We start from the raw sequence: 16,949 nt of genomic DNA, 5'->3' as shown, positions 1-16,949 counted from the left end.
CTTCAAACAGCTCTTGTTTATTCACAGGCCAGAACAGAACTGAACTGAAGGGTTCAGCCAGCCTGCTTATATAGAGCTCCACTACAATGCAACTGACCACTTTCTGTAACTATCCAATCACTGAACATCACTTTCAATCCCTTATTTGCATATGTGGACCTGAGTGAAATCTATCTACAGTATCCCCCTGCTGGCCTGGGTGAGAACTTCAGTACATAACACTGGGAGACCTCACAGAAGGTCATGTGACCCACAGGCTGTAAAATGTTCCCACCTCTGGCACATTTGCTGCATGCTTTGGAGGGAAGAGTGGGACTGTGCACCTTCTCTGATGTCACTGTGCCCTGCAGGCTCCAACTCCAGTTAGCTATGAGGGCTAAAAGGGATGCCTAGATATGCATGTCGGACCACACTCTGTGACAGAGATGGGGAGCCGTGGCCTTCTGGATATTGTTGGACTCCCATCATGCTTTGCCAGTGGCCGTGCTGGCTGGGGCTGATGGGGATTGGATTCCCAATGACACCTGGAGGGCTGCAGGTTCTCCAGCCCTGCTGTACACCAGTTGGAACTTCAGCGTCAGTGTGGCATACCAGTTGGAGTGTTGGACTAGGACCTGGGAAGCCTGGGTTTGAATCCCTGCTCAGCCATGAGGCTCTCTGGGTGACCTTGGGCCAGTTACTATCCCTCAACCTAACCTCCCTCACAGGGTTGTTGTGGGGAGAAGAGTTATGTACACCACCTTGAGGAAAAAGTGGTATATATGTGTAGCAAATCAATAAAGGGCGCATACGGTCCATGGCGTTTCCGTGTGCGGCTCTGGCTCGCCAGAGCAGCGATGTCACGCTGGCCACGTGACCCGGAAGTGCCTCCGGATAGCGCTGGCCCCCGGCCTCTTGAGTGAGATGGGCGCACAACCCTAGAGTATGTCAAGACTGGCCCGTACGGGCAGGGGTACCTTTACCTTTACCTTTTTACGGTCCACATCAGATGATAAGCCTGCATGTGTGTAGCTATGCATATAGGGCATTCACTGAGAGAATGTGTCGGGCGTGGGGAGTTATTTAGCTCTCCCAGCAATGTTTGGTGTTGGCATGAAGGGGCCTCCTGCACATACTGATGTACGCTTGTAGAACTTCTGCACATGAAGGGAGTGGCATGGAGCCATTTGACACACATGCACCTTGAAGTGCACAGGGCCCCTGCACATGACTGCCAGCTGTGGGTCAGTAAGGCCAGTGTGCAGAGATGGGGCTATAAACAGCATGACACCCACCCACCCCTCACCCATTCCTTTTAAGACATGAAGGACTTCGTGAACTTAAATCGGAAACGTTCGTTCACTGAGCACAGCTTCAGAATCCAACATAGGAGTCTGGGTTTTTCTTCCAAATACAGTTCTCTGAATTCCTTGGGGGAAGCTGGGAGGCATTCTAACCAGAACTGATCTAAAAACCCATATATAGCAATAAAATGAAATGAAATGAAATGCCGTGTGTGTTTAAAAATAATGGCATGAGCTTCATTAAACTTTTGCTTCAGCTTCTGACTGAGATTTGGTTCCTACGTCTGTGTTAGAAGCTGAAATAAAAACGCATCGCAAATGAATGCCAACCTGGGTAAAAAGGCCTGCCTAGCTGAACACTAATGGCTGCCTATGTTTTTATTTGTGGCTCTTCCAGGTGCAGAATCTGAACAATATCGTCTCCTTTCCTCTGGACAGCTTGCTGAAAGGGCAACTTAAAGATAGCCGGCTGGTAGGTGTCCTTTAAAAAGCGTGTGTGCATGGTGTGTGCTCAAGGGTGTAGTTGGGGAAGATGTGTCCAAACAGAGGTGCCTGGGCCCATGGTTTGATGTCCCAACACATCGCTTGTTCTGTTGTGCCAGTGTCTTGACAAACGCACCGAAGAATGGAAATCTCACATAAAAAGCACCTGCAAAATGTGTGCAGTTTAAATGTGGACTTTTCTTGCATTCTTAAGAAAAAGGAAATGCTCAAAACAGACCTATGATGTAGTGCCTGTGTAATTAAACGAATTGGGATGCAATTTACTGATTTATTATATTGCATTTATGCCCCTCTTATTTACAAATGATCCTAGGGTGGCTAACATTCTGTGATTAAAAAAGAAAAATACAAAAATGAAACAGACTTATTTAAACCATTTTAAAAACTGTTTAGAAAGATCTAAAACCAAGAAACCACAAACATCTAAAACAAATTTAGGAGCAGATGTAACCAAAGTTTTCAGCAGGTGTCTAAAACTGTGCAGTGATCATCTTTGCCCAATATTAGCAGGCAGAGAGTTCCAAAGTATAGGTTGTTGCCATGCTAAAGGAACGGCTCCTTTCAAACACAGAATGAACATGGCACGACACTTGCAGAAGTGCAAGATTGCAAGAAGTGCAATCTGCAGAAGATTCTGCAGACTGGAGGAATTGAGTCAGCATGTATGGGGTAAGGCGATCCCTTAAGTAATCTGGTCCCAAGCTGTTAAGTGCTTTGTACCAATAGTAACACCTTGAACTCAGCCCAATAGCAAATTGGCAGCCAGTGCAGATTTTTGAGCACAGGTGTGCAATATGCTGACTCTCGCTCGTGCCAGCAATCATGCTGCAGCATTTTGTACAAGGGAAGCCCCACTTGGGGTGCACTGCAGTAGCCCTGCCTTGAACTGGACCGCTTAGCCCACCCCTGCTAGCAAGTAGATATTATGTTATGCAGAAAACCCAGGCATGCTGCTTTTAAAAAATTTTTTTAGGAGAAGACTGTATCAGAAAATGTTTCTATGATGTAATGAAAGAGTGGTAATAAATTTAGCATATTCAGCTAAACCTCATAATAGTATATCATTAGGGTACAGTGGAATTGCACACGTATGCATATTTTATTGGGAGCATTCACCAAATGAGCTGGACGGGACTTTCTTCTGCATAACTGTGCAGAGGAGCCGGCTGCCGGTGTCCACAGTAGCTGTGGAGAGCCTAGATCTCCTGAATTCATATTTAAATTCCATTTACATTGCTCCATACCTATACAATATATTTCTCAGGATATTAGCACAATATTCTGGATCAGTGTCAGGAAAGTGTCACTTTCTCGCTTTCTGTCTCTCGATAGGGATGGGCGGGAGGAGGAGGAGGAGGAAGTGAAATGTCCCAATGATACCCACAGCACTCACTCAAAAAATGTGGACATCAGTAATTGCAAGGAAGTGAGCAGGCAGGCAGAGGAGGGATGGATCAACATCCCTCTCTTCCTTTCCTCAACCCCATTCTGGGATTTTACCAACCTTTGGGCATAGACCCATGAGCACCAGATTCTAGCTGCTTTTCGTTTTCTTTTGATGAAAGCTCATTTTAGCAGTTTGCTGATTGCACCCTTGCAAGGCATCCTTGCCCAGGTCACAGAACCATGGTTCTCTGTGGCTTGGGCCATGGGACACAGGAAGCTGCCTTGTTGTTTAGTTGTGTCCGACTCTTCGTGACCCCATGGACCAGAGCACGCCAGGCACTCCTGTCTTCCACTGCCTCCCGCAGTTTGGTCAAACTCATGCTGGTAGCTTTGAAAACACTATCCAACCATCTCGTCCTGTCATCCCCTTCTCCTTGTGCCCTCCATCTTTCCCAACATCAGGGTCTTTTCCAGGGAGTCTTCTCTTCTCATGATGTGGCCAAAGTATTGGAGCCTCAGCTTCAGGATCTGTCCCTTCCAGTGAGCACTCAGGGCTGATTTCCTTAAGAATGGATGCGTTTGATCTTGCAGTCCATGGGACTCTCAAGAGTCTCTTCCAGCACCATAATTCAAAAGCATCAATTCTTCGGCGATCAGCCTTCTTTATGGTCCAGCTCTCACTTCCATACATCACTACTAGGAAAACCATAGCTTTTACTATACGGACCTTTGTTGGCAAGGTGATGTCTCTGCTTTTTAAGATGCTGTCTAGGTTTGTCATTGCTTTTCTACCAAGAAGCAGGCGTCTTTTAATTTCGTGGCTGCTGTCACCATCTGCAGTGATCATGGAGCCCAAGAAAGTAAAATCTGTCACTGCCTCCATTTCTTCCCCTTCTATTTGCCAGGAGTGTGTTAGACTCTGACGTGAAAGACCTGGGTGCAAATCTCCACTCAGCCATAAAGCTCACCGGGTGGCCAGTCACTGCCTCTAAGTCTGACCTACCTTGCAGGGTTGCTGTGGAGATTATATGAGGGGAAGAACCATGTATGCCACCTTGAGCTCCCTTTCCCTTTGCATCACACCCTGGGATCCAGTTCACCAGCCTTTTCCTTTGACACCTGGGCTCAGAGCAGAGTGATGTCATCAAGTCCTGGTCTGTGGTGCAACCCTGAAGGCGTGGGGTGTTTGTCGAAATAGCAAGCCAGAGGCTGCAACTGCAGATACGCCATAAATCTCCTTGACTCCTGCCTTTTCCCTTCTCCTGCACAGGGAACCCTTGAGCTTCCCCCTCTTGTCCTTCCCTATTGAGGTAGGCTAGCTATTCCGGGTGGCGCTGTGGGTAAAAGCCTCAGCGCCTAGGGCTTGCCGATCGAAAGGTCGGCGGTTCGAATCCCCGCGGCGGGGTGCGCTCCCGTCGTTCGGTCCCAGCGCCTGCCAACTTAGCAGTTCGAAAGCACCCCCGGGTGCAAGTAGATAAATAGGGACCGCTTACTAGCGGGAAGGCAAACGACGTTCTGTGTGCGGCTCTGGCTTGCCAGATGCAGCTTGTCATGCTGGCCACGTGACCCGGAAGTGTCTGCGGACAGCGCTGGCCCCCGGCCTCTTGAGTGAGATGGGCGCACAACCCTAGAGTCTGTCAAGACTGGCCCGTATGGGCAGGGGTACCTTTAGCTACTCCACACCTTTCACACCATACATTTGAAGCGCTTTGATGCCACTTTATAAATGGTTACGGCTTGCCCCCAAAGAATTATGGGAGCTGTAGTTTCTCAAGGCTGCAGGGAGTTGTTAGGGAAAATCCCTTTCCTCCTTCTAGAGTTGCAATTCCCAGAGTGGTTTAACAACCAATCCCTCTTCACGGGGAACTCTGGGAACTGGAGTACCCTCTGGATTGGTTGTAAGAAAGCAGGAAGTTGGGTGCTGACTGAAGGTGGATTGAACTTGGGGGGCGGTTCTCCACTTGCCCTAATGGTCCAGCCTCAAACTTGCTTTTACTTTCCTCTTTTGCATGACTGGTGCTGTGTTGGCAAGGATCTCCACTTGAAAAATTGAGCTTGACTATGTATGTATGTATGTATGTATGTATGTATGAACAAACACCCAGACTGTTTTCTGCACAGTTGCCAAGTAAGAAACCAGCTTGGTTCCGAGCAATGAATGCAAAAGGCACTGGCATTAGGGAATGATGCTTAGGTGCTTGAGGCACTAAAAAAATAAACAAACCCAGACTTTTGTTTTACTAGGCTCTTACAAGAATCCCTTAGCACTCTCCCCACATCCCATAGCAGAATTCTGGCTCCAGGCCTGCTGAACAGATGCCCTTTCTGTCCCATGGCCAAATGGCCCCACAGTCCAGAAATCAATTGAAGTGTAGAGAAGCGAAGACTCGGATTTTTCAGCCTCTGGCCTGGGGAATGCTTCTGTTGAGACGGCTTAACAGCTAACAACTCCTTGCTGTAATCAATATGGAGGAAAGGCAGGAGGAAAAGTTTTGGTGGCTCGGTAGGGGGTGGCTGCCCCCTCTTCCCATCTCTCTCTCCCCCCCACTCCGCCTTGGGGAGTCCCCTGCTAACTCTGCCCCCCTCTTGCTTGGCAGGATTCCAAGAAGCAGATTGAAAAGGCCTGGAAGGATTATGAGACCAAAGTGTAAGTAACCCCTGCTGCCTCTGGCTCATTTCCCCATCTCCTCTCAAACAAAGGTGTTTTGTTGTGGGTTCAGCGGCATGGGAGGTGGCAGAGCTAGCGTCAGCCAATGAGACGGCTATTTATTTATTTGTGCTGCTGTGCTGTCCAGTACCATTCTGGTGGCTGTGCTAGAACTTGTAGCTTGCCAGCGGAAGGTCCCCAGATTCAATGCGTGGTGTTCTCCAGGAGGGACTGGAAAACGCTGTTTTCTGATATCTTGAATAGCTGCTATTTGTCAGCATAGATCAGAGGTGGACCTGTGGACCCATCACATGCTATGGAACCATAACACCTGTCCCCATTAACCATTGTCCTTGCTGGCTAGGGCTGGTGAGACTGTATGGGCACACCAGGTTGGGCAAGACAGTTCTAGGTCCTCTGAAGCCTCCAGATCTGACTTGGAGAGGAGGATGAGATCTACAAGGGGCTGATGGGAGTTGTAGTATAGCAACATCTGGAAAGCTGGTTTCTCCATCCTTGCATGGGTAATACTGAGCTAAATGGACCAGTAGTTTGACTCTTTATGTTTCCTAGCTCTGATCTCCATTATATTTCTGCGAGATCTCCCCCCACCCAAATAAAATAAACAGAAAAGTGTTTAGTTGTTGCATTGGTCCCAGAGGTAACTAAATGGACCACAGCAGTTGCATACCATGGGTGAATTTTAAAAAACATTCCTACTTAACACATGACAGATTTTTCTGCCATGTAGCTGCTTGCTTGCAGCCTGTATGAATACAACTGCAGTAGGATCACCACTTACGCACCACCAAGGTAAAAGGGATAGAAGACACATGCCTGTGTAAAATTTCATGCTCTAAATTGTATGTATGGGCGCCAATTTAGAAATAATTACTATTATGTAATTAGACATATGGGACGCGGGTGGCGCTGTGGGTTAAACCACAGAGCCTAGCACTTGCCGATCAGAAGGTTGGTGGTTCAGATCCCTGCGACGGGGTGAACTCCCGTTGCTCGGTCCCTGCTCCTGCCAACCTAGCAGTTCGAAAGCACATCAAAGTGCAAGTAGATAAATTCCCGCTCCAGCAGGAAGGTAAACAGCATTTCCGTGCGCTGCTCTGGTTTGCCAGAAGAAGCTTAGTCATGCTGGCCACATGACCCGGAAGCTGTACGCCGGCTCCCTCGGCCAGTAAAGTGTGATGAGCACCGCAACCCCAGAGTCGGTCATGACTGGACCTAATGGTCAGGGGTCCCTTTACCTTTACCTTTAATTAGACATATATATAGTGCATCTTGCCATAACAGGAAAGGCTGTGAGTTGTGTTAGAACATAAGAAGAGGCCTGCTGGATCAGGCCAAAGACCCATCTAGTTCAGCATCTTGCTCTCACAGTGGCCAAACTGGATGCGCCAATGGGAAGCCCACAAGCAGGGCACTGGGGTGCAACAGTGCTCTCCCCAGTTGTATTCTCCCCAGCATCTGACATTCAGAGGCATACTGGCTCCTAGTACAGGTAGAACATAGCCATGGAGCCTAGGAGCCTTATCTTCCATGAATTTGTCTGAAACTCTTTTAAATGCACCTAGGCTGGTGGCTGTCACAGGCTCATACACAGTCGCCATCGTCTCTAAACCATGGGTGTGGTTGGGGATAGGGAACCTATGTCCCTCCAGATGTTGTTGGACTCCAACTCCCATCAGCACCCCAGTCAGCACAGCCAGTAATCAAGGCTGATGGGAGTTGTAGCTGTTGCATTATCTTTGGCATTCCTCGTTCCCCTAGAGCAAAGATGGAAAAGGAGAAGGAGCGAGCCAAGATATCTGGAGTCATTCAGGCCGAACCATCGGCTGCAGAAATCGCCGAAGACCTGCAGAAGGAGCGCCGCACTTTCCAGCTTCAGATGTGTGAGGTAGGAACTCCCTGAAAATGATGGTGTTTGGATGCCTGACCCTGACAGCAAAGCCTTGGCTGGGCGCTGTGTGGGCATAGCTGCATAGGTGCTTGGAGTTAACTGGCCCTCAGCAGCTACTTAGGCCCTTTGGCTCAAACCTAAAAATTCTGGGAGTCTTATTCGATACTTTCTGGCTGTTCTTTTGACCCAGGAGTAGAAAACATTTTTTTTTCAGAGGACACCTTCTCTTGGGGGTAATCTGTTGGGGCCTGGATGCTATTGGTGTATTGTTATTATTATATTGCTATTTGTTGCACTTACTAGTCGCTTTCTAAAATGAAAAAAAAAAACCTCAAAGCCACAACAAAAAAGTAGCACATAGATTAAAACCAACGTAAAACTGAAACAAAGTAAAAGCTAGAAACACATTCATATTTATAGAAAAGGCACTGGAGGAGGCCACAGATATCAAAACCCCTGCAAATTAAAGGCCAAACGCCTGGCAGGGGAGAACACAAAGCTTTTGCCTGGCTCCTAAAAATAGATAGTGATGGCACCAGGTATGCCTTCCAGGGGGGAGAGTGTGCCATAAGCAGGGAGCCACCACTGAGAAGGCCTGTTCTTGTGTTGGTTCACATGGGGAGAGGTTGTCCTTGAGCATACAGAATGCGCAGAGAGAGCTACTGTTCTGGAAAGCAAATGAGAGCAACTCCTTTCTGACTTTAGTGTGCCTCCTAAACACACAATGCACGCATGTACACATGCCTACAAGTTTGTTCCTGGGAGCCTGAGGAAATAACCTTCTTTTTCCCAAATCATGCAACCAGGAAAAAGGAAAGAAAGTTATTTAAAGGGGGGGGGGTGTTAAAACTGGTGGGGAATCCATTTGGCCTGGTGGGACACATCCTTATCTCCCATCCCCTTCCACAGGGCCAACTCTGAGAGGTGGTCATGGCCATCTCAGACATCATGATGGTGTCAGGTGAGTGATAGGTGGGTGGTCCCTCCCACTTCTCAAAATTGACACACAGCGTGGGGGGGGGGGGAAAGGTCTGCTTTGCCAGCACATTCCCTGGAAGGGGGGGCATGCTGGCGTAGTAGCACCAAGCACAATTGAAACCCCCTTCCCTTCAGCTGATGTGACCCAGTGATGCAAGCTGTGGCCTCATGGGCCAAGATGGATGCCCTGGTGGGCCAGGATTGGTCCACAGACCAGACACTCTCTTTGAAAAGCCGCCAGGACAAATAAGGAAAAAATTAACAGGATGGAAGGAACTCTGATAGGATAGAACGGGAATACTCAACGTAATGCCCTCCAGATGTTGTTGAAGAGCATATTCCCCCATCCCTGAGCATTGGCCATGTTGGCTGAGGCTGTTGGGAGTTGGAGTCCAACAACATCTGGAGAGAACCACATTGGCTATGCCTGGGATGGAAAAATGGGGCAACTTCAGGGGGCATCAGGGCTTAGAACGTCTCCTCGGCTGGAGGCTCAAACCTTTCCCTGTTGCATTTTTCTGGAAAGGATGCTTGGAAGAGGCCTAACTTTCACCAAAGGCCAGGGTAGGACTGGGGGAGACACAATAAAGCTAATGATAACAACCCCTCCCATGTAGGAAGGAATCCAAGCAGCTGGAAATGTTTTCTCATCGCTACACATCTCCCCTCCCCACCCCCCGCCTGTTGCAACTCTGCTGTTCTCCCAGCCAGTCATACAGCACTGGATTGTCCCAAAGGTGTATTAAACACTTGGTGATTGGACGGTGGAATCCACAAATTTATGGAAACCACATACCTCTGGCAGCCTCTCCGCAGCATTGCTCGGCTGTCTCCGGAGAACATTTTTTCCATTGCATTCTGAGAGATTCTCTCTGGCTCCGTGGAACTTGTTGCATGTGCTTAAAGCCGGCCACCTGAGCCCTGGACCTGCCAAAGAATGACTTGGACTTGGCAAAAGGAGCTTGTCTTTCTTGCATGTTGCAATACGCAAGGGAGCCTTGCCTAGCAATACGGTGCTGGTTAGTTCTGTACATTTCCTGGTTGTTTGCGAGGCATGCAGCTGTGGACGCGTCAAGACTTGTTTGTGTCTGTTACCAACAGCTGTCGTGTGTGACTTGCATTTGTCAGAGCAACATGTGCAGATATCGTGAAAAGGTGCGTTCATAGGGGCATCCAGACTTACCGGTAGTTGTGCTGCTAGCAGACCCACTGAAATCAGTGGGCAGAATGGATACAACCAGGTAGATGTGGAGGCAGATCATAGCCTTTGTGACTAGTAGCCATCAGCAGCCCTCTCTTCCATGCATCTGTCTAAACCTCTTTTAAAGCCATCTTTGGTTGATGGCTTGGTCATTGCCTCCTGCAGGAGCAAGTTCCATAACTATGCGCTGCAGCCTTAGTCCCTGACACCATGAGAGACCAGGCACAACCCCCTTCTGTCTACTACAGCAGGAGGTAAGAACACATCTGCTTTTCTGGGTAGCCAAGTTGCAAGGGGACACATTTCCCTTACTGCTGAAACAGTCCTCTCCAGCTTTTCAGAGCTGGAGGAGAAATCAGGGGCTCCGACTGCCAACCCCAACTTTCTGCTTGGAATTGGGGATAATTCCCTGTCCCTTGTTCTAAGCCAGGATGTGAAACCCCTGGCTCTGGGCCCACATGTGGCTGGGATTCCCCCAACTGCGCTTTGTACTCTTACCTAGTGCTTTTGCTGAATATGTAACCTTGGTGAGGCCTTTTGCTTCCTTCCTTGCTTAGATGGAGGCTGAGTTAAGTGTGTTTGTGAGTGTAAAGCCCTGGAGTTTGCACAGCCTACTGTACAAAGGTGAGAGTCCGATCTGTTGCTTTGCTCACTGTTCCCCTCTGGTCCGTGGTGGCAAGTGACCACTGAGTTTGGTGGGGCAGATGGTAGGGCGGCCAACAGGAAGTGGAAACGGAGCCAGTGACGAGCAGGGCCAACTAATTCTAGTGACGTTCCCATCCTGCCTGCTGAATTCTGCAAGGGCAGCACCGTGGGAAGCTGACAGCTAACGCAACCCTTTGGACTGTAGGCTCACAACCACACCATCCATTTAAAGCACATAGTCTCCCACCCAAAAAAATATATCACAGGAACTGTAGTTTAAGGGTGCTGGAAATTGTAGCTCCGCGGTGGGAAAACTATAGTTCCCAGGATTCTTTGGGGGAAGCCATATGCTTTAATATGAGCCATATGAGGGATGCGGGTGGCGCTGTGGGTTAAACCACAGAGCCTAGGACTTGCCGTCTCCGCGACGGGTGAGCTCCCGTTGCTGGATCCCTGCTCCTGCCCACCTAGCAGTTTGAAAGCACCTCAAAGTGCAAGTAGATAAATAGGTCCCGCTCCGGCGGGAAGGTAAACGGCGTTTCCGTGTGCTGCTCTGGTTCGCCAGAAACGGCTTAGTCATGCTGGCCACATGATCCGGAAGCTGTACGCCAGCTCCCTTGGCCAATAAAATGAGATGAGCGCCGCAACCCCAGAGTCGGCCACGACTGGACCTAATGGTCAGGGGTCCCTTTACCTTTATATGCTTTAAACGCATGATGTGTATGTGATCTAAGAAAATAGGCAGGTGATGGCTGATTGACAGCTGACTGAGGTTGGTGGGGCAGTGCCCTAATTGCCCTGGTGAACCAGCCTCCAACAGTCTCTGGCCAGCACCGGTTGCTTCTGGAGCTGCCAATCATTGGCATGCGAGGTTGCCCATGGAAAGATGCAGCCCTCCATCTGAAACCAGGTGCCTCTTGTTACTCTTGCCAAAGAGCAATAGACACTTGCCGTGGCGAGGATGGTGAGCACTGCAGAATGGCGGACTCCTGCTTGTGAGTGCAAGACTTGCCTTCCTGTTGCGCTCAGGGTCCTGCTTGGAGGCTTCCTTTAATGGCATCTGGTTGGCTGTCCTAAGAACCAGGATGGGGCTGCAGGGTTCTTATGTTCTTGCAGTAGTTTCCGGCTGTTCTGTCTGTGGGGCCCCTTGGTGTAATGTTATGTACAGCTATTGGGGGAAAGAAATACCTTCCTCACCCCCAGCTGCTTAAGGCAACAGTCTTTGCAGGTCGGTGAAACAGGTTAATGTGAGTTTGGGCTCCCGAGGGGCATTCAGCCATCTTGATATGTGGGGTTTTCAGCTGTGCAAGAAATCGGAAGAGGAGGCTGACTGTTGGCTCCTTGTGAGCTGCAAAGGGTTGGGTTTTCCAGAAGGGTTAAAAGAGCTCCCCAGTGTTGGGCGGGTGGCAGCTTTCCTCTTCCTTTGTGTGGTCCCCCCCCCCTTTCTTTCCTCCTTGATTTGGGTGGAAGGGTTGGGGCTCCGCCAGAGAGTGAGTCATCCCTTTGAATAGCTTCACTGTTAAATAAATAACAGCACATGGAAGCACTCCTTCTTCGCTCGCAGCTCTGTGCCAGAGGAGCAATAGCAGGAGGGGAAAGATATGAGGCGTGTCTAGGATATCTAGGGAAGCAGGCGCCTGTTTTACTTTTCTTTAAAATATATATATATATTTTACTTATGCAACTTGTATGCTGCTTTCCCCCCAAAGCGGCTGATGACACAACAAGAATGCAAACTGGCACCTCAGCGTTCAAAACACAGTATGCCAGTCCAAATAGATTCATTTTGATACCGTAAGCACTATGAAATTTTATATTAAGGTGCATCAGTCAATATTGAATTACAGAATTGTAGGGTTGCAAGGGACCTCAAAAGTCATTTAATCCTAAAATTGTAGCATTGAAAGGGACCTCAGGGGTCATCTAGTTCTAGTCCAACCCTCTGCAGTGCAGGAATTTCAACTAAAGGGAGAGAGCAAAGTAGTCACGCAACTTTACCAACAACACCATTTTGACAACTTTACCAACAACACCATTTTGAAAAATCTGTTATCATTAGATCCTGACCGGGCATTTTCCTCTTTTCTTCCCCTGTCATCTAGTATCTTCTGAAAGCCAACGAAAGCCAAATGAAGCAAGGACCAGACTTTCTGCAGAGCCTTATCAAGTTCTATCATGCACAGCACAAGTAAGCGCCTCTGGAAGTCCAGCTTCTGGCCAGTTGCCCGCATCACTTCCTGTGAAGGGGCTTCTTCAGTGACCGCTGATCACTGCATGTTTTGCTGTGGCTCTCTGACAATGCAAGCTAACTTCACAATGTCCTCTCTCGCCCTCCCTTTTTGAAACATTTCTTTTGCTGATTGAAAACAACAACACCGAAACATTTCCAGTTTCTTCCAAGATGGCTGGAAGGCATCTCAGAACCTGTACCCATTCATTGAGAAGCTAGCAACGTCCTTACATGCAGTAAGTCATTAAGGGATCTCTCTCATCTAAAGCATTTTCAAGGGATCTCTTAACTGCACCTGCAGCTCTGGACTAAAGCACTGGCTTACTGCAGGGTGGGGAATCTCAGGCTCAGGGACCAAATTTGGCCCCCCAAGCCGCTCTATCTGGCCCCCGAGACTCTACCCAGGACACACACCCCTCTTTGGTCCTAGTTTGCACCTCCTTGAGTGTTTTGCCTGACTGGAAAATGTCCTTGAATTCTGACAATGCCTCTTGCTGGCGTGGGTGGAGATTAAAGAGGGGCTTGTATGAGTGTGTGCATAAGGAATTATTTAAGTATGTGTAACTGTACTGATCCATATTCCTCCTCTCTTCTGTTGTTCCCATTGTGAAGAGACCCGTGTGGTTTTTTGCCTATGAAGCTCCATAAATAGTTACATTTGAGGGTAGAACTGAAATCTTTAAAAAAACGAAGCCCAGATTTGTAGCTTGTGGTTTGAGGGAGTCCATTGTGACAGAAGGGGTAAAACCGTCTGTCCTCCTTTTTGGAGAACGTTCTGTCAAATAGAAATATTTTGCACCAACCCCTCAAAGTTTGTAGAACCCTACAGTGAGATAGGTTTGTTCTGTGGGAGACTTCACTCTTGATTTTGCACCCCCTTAACTCCCTGGGATTAATAGAACAAGTCTCAACAGCAGAACAACGCCTAAGAATGTTGTTCGGAGGTGGCTGTTGCAATGTTAGTGATGGGGCTGGACCGGTTTTGTGCAGCCTGCACCTGATTCGCCTCTCAGCATCTTCCTCCCTTTCTAGCTTCATCAGGTGAAGGAAGAGGAGGTCAAGCAGCTCACTCGCATCCGCGACTCCCTCCGAGGCATCCTGCAGCTAGAGAACAAAGGGGTGAGTTTCCTGTGAGCACTGTGTATGTGAAAGAGGCTGTGCACACCTTCGAGATCCCATTCTGTTTTAATTTGAGGCTGGATGGCTTTAAAAGAAGATGAGACATTCGTGGGGGTTAAGGCTATCAGTAGCTACTATTGTTGATCATTACATTTATTCCCCACCTTTCCTCCAAAAAAGACCTTGAGGCAAACATAATTCTCCTCCTCCTCCAATTTTGTCAAGATCAAGCTGAGAAGTTGTGGCTGCCCTGAGGTCACCTTGCCAAGTGGGGATTTGAACCCTGGTTTCCTGCGTCCTAGTCTGACACTCTTAGCCACTATGCCACAATGACTTTCCCCATGATAGCCTCCACCATTGGAGGCGGCATTCCTCTGAATACCAGTAGCTGGGAATCGCCAATGGGAAGGCTGCCGTTGCACTCAAATCCTGCTTTCAGGAGCTGCTTCTTACAGGCTGCTGTGAGAACAGGATGCTGGACTAGATGGGTCACAGGCCTGATCCAGCAAGGGCTCTTCTTATGCTCTTATATGACTTGATTCATGAAATCATAGTTAATCGTTTATGTTTTGATTCATTAAAATCTGGCTAGGTGTTTTGTATTGATTTGTATTGATTTTTGCATCACGCTTTGGTCATGCGGCTGATCTTGCTTATACAGTGGATGCTCGGGTTGCGAATGTGATCTGTGTGGGATGCACGTTCGCAACCCACGTCTGCGCACACGCAGGTTGCAATTTGGCACTTCTGCACATGCGCAAAGCGTGATTTAGTGCTTCTGCGCATGCGCAACTGCCAAAACCTGGAAGTAAGCTGTTCCAGTACTTCTGGGTTTCAGCGGTCTGCAACCTGAAAAATCGCAACCTGAAGCGTCTGTAACCTGAGGTATGACGGTACATACCTTTCACCTTTAGTAGAATTGGCAGCGTCTATACTACTCCACCCAAGTCCTTGAGCTAGCCTTGCTTGTGAGAATAGATTGCCTCCCAAAGGGATTTTGAGCCAGCGGCTATGTATCTGTGTGTGGAAGGAGGAGGTTCACAATGGGGCACCCCGTGTGTAGAATCGCTATATATGTTTCACATGTCCTTGCAACTCTCAGGAAAACCTTAGCAGGAAGAACTCTGGCAGTGGCTACAGCATCCACCAGCACCAAGGGAACAAGCAATATGGGACTGAGAAGTCGGGCTTCCTGCACAAGAAAAGCGATGGGTGAGAACGTGCAATTGTCTTTGTGTTGGATCTCCAGAAGGTGGTGGCCCAAAGCAATGCAAATGTCTCTTTGGGAGGGTTCTTGCATCTCACTTGAGCTCCAACAGGTACTGCGTGCACTTAGAGAGGTCTCTCCCCACCACCCCTTGGAATTAGGCTTGAAAGAAGTATTCTGTTGTGGTGCATCTGTGTGTTTGGTGACCCCAACAGTTTCTCCAGTTTGCACATGAGGCCATGGACCCCAAAAGGTCAACACCACCTGCTATACGGGATGGTTTGTCTGAACCACATTAGTGTTAGGATTGAGCTGGTGCGAAGCCAGGAAGCTTCCCGGCTGAGTGGGGACCTGATCCCTGATATCCTCATTCCTAGTCCCAACACTCTGGCCACGATGCTGTGCTGGCTTGTCACTGCTTCCTGATGAAAGCTTTCTATGTGACGCTAGTGACCCTCAGACCTGTAGTTTTTTGCCTTGAACTTGACACGGCACAGTCTAGGAACAGCTGTTCCTGCGTTTGATAGCTCTGTAGTCTTTCCTGGGATCCACCTTTAACCAAACGTGCATTTGGGGATCCATTCTGTATATTTGCATGGTGGTTAGTCCTGTTGCAGCCACGTTAGATCAAGTTATGGACAAGTGTTTTAATGAGCTCAAGCGTTCAGTTTCTCCTGCTAAGCTTGGTTGCTCATGTCTGTGCGTATATGCCTGTCACAGATAGAGTGCTGTTAAATGACCTTTCAAGCCTTAATTGTATTTCATGGATCACCTGCACCCATATAAATAAGCCAAGACCTGGAGATTGGCTTCAGAGTCTCTGCTCTTGACTCCATCAGATTGGAGGGCATAGCAGATGGGATCTTTTCAGTGATGGCCCCATATTTTTAGGGTCTCCCTCCTGCGGGAGATTCATCTGGCTCCATCAGTACAGGCTTGAAAATGAGCCTTTAAAACCCCATTTCTTTTCATAGCTTTTAGCTGACATGCTGAGCTGAAAAACTTATAGTGTTGCTGCGTTTAAGTTGCATGGTTTAATCATTAAATTTATTTTATATGAGCATGCTACTAGTCTATGAATTATTTTAAGCAACTGTATGTTTATTTGAATGGAGTTTTTGCTGTCTTGCGCTTCTGTTTATTTTTCTATAATAGGCTCTCTTGCAAGGGCTTTCCCTGAAAAATTAATCTAGAATTATGTAAAGTGAATGAATAATTGAGAATAAATCTCTCTGTGTGTCTGCATGCGCATGGATGGACACATACCCATGTTTCATCCAGCTGACTTTTTCTGCCACCTGTTGAAGATTGGCCTTTAAAAGTGTTTGCCTGCAATGATCCTACTGCAATAAAATTATTTAGCGTTTAGGGTGCAAAAGTGCTTCCCCACACACAACCATTAACTTGGCAGGATCCTTTGCCAAAAGAAAATGCATGCCAAGTCTCTAAAGACAGGAAGTCCAGCATTATGCCATTTGTGACTTCCAGGGGAGATAATCTGGGATATAAAACTGCATTTGCGCTGCCTTTTTTTCTTGGTGTCCCAGGATTCGGAAAGTGTGGCAGAAGAGGAAGTGTGGCGTGAAGTATGGATGCCTCACTATTTCGCACAGCACGGTACGTAGGGCTTATGGGAGGTGGGTGTGGAAATTATTGCCTAAAGAGTTGCCTGCTTGGCTGAAAGCTACAGGTGTGTCCGCACTGATGTGCATTAAGGTTTTTTAAAGGAATTCCTTCGAGGCTTTAGCGACTGTGCGATGTCCGGTGTGGGGCAGGTGTGCGTGGTTGGGGAAAACCAACGGGCAGCCCAAATGTGGAGGCTTGCAGGATAGACTTG

General features: G+C 48.2%; 1 protein-coding gene across 2 annotated transcripts in view; it reads left to right on the top strand.

The window, feature by feature from the left end:
* Positions 1–16,949, top strand: part of ASAP3 (ArfGAP with SH3 domain, ankyrin repeat and PH domain 3) — a 72,806-nt gene that overhangs the window by 32,624 nt on the left and 23,233 nt on the right. For both annotated transcript variants that reach the window (XM_028738661.2, XM_077932004.1), the window contains exons 4-11: positions 1,681–1,755; positions 5,771–5,820; positions 7,603–7,729; positions 12,659–12,744; positions 12,947–13,022; positions 13,819–13,905; positions 15,008–15,117; positions 16,660–16,729. In XM_028738661.2, the coding sequence (XP_028594494.2) occupies positions 1,681–1,755; positions 5,771–5,820; positions 7,603–7,729; positions 12,659–12,744; positions 12,947–13,022; positions 13,819–13,905; positions 15,008–15,117; positions 16,660–16,729 (681 nt within the window). The remainder of the gene's footprint in view (positions 1–1,680; positions 1,756–5,770; positions 5,821–7,602; positions 7,730–12,658; positions 12,745–12,946; positions 13,023–13,818; positions 13,906–15,007; positions 15,118–16,659; positions 16,730–16,949) is intronic.

This window comes from Podarcis muralis, chromosome 7 (genome assembly GCF_964188315.1).
Source record: "Podarcis muralis chromosome 7, rPodMur119.hap1.1, whole genome shotgun sequence".
NCBI lineage: Eukaryota > Metazoa > Chordata > Lepidosauria > Squamata > Lacertidae > Podarcis > Podarcis muralis.
Note: the sequence above shows the minus strand (reverse complement) of the source record. Positions and strands in the feature narration are given on the sequence as shown.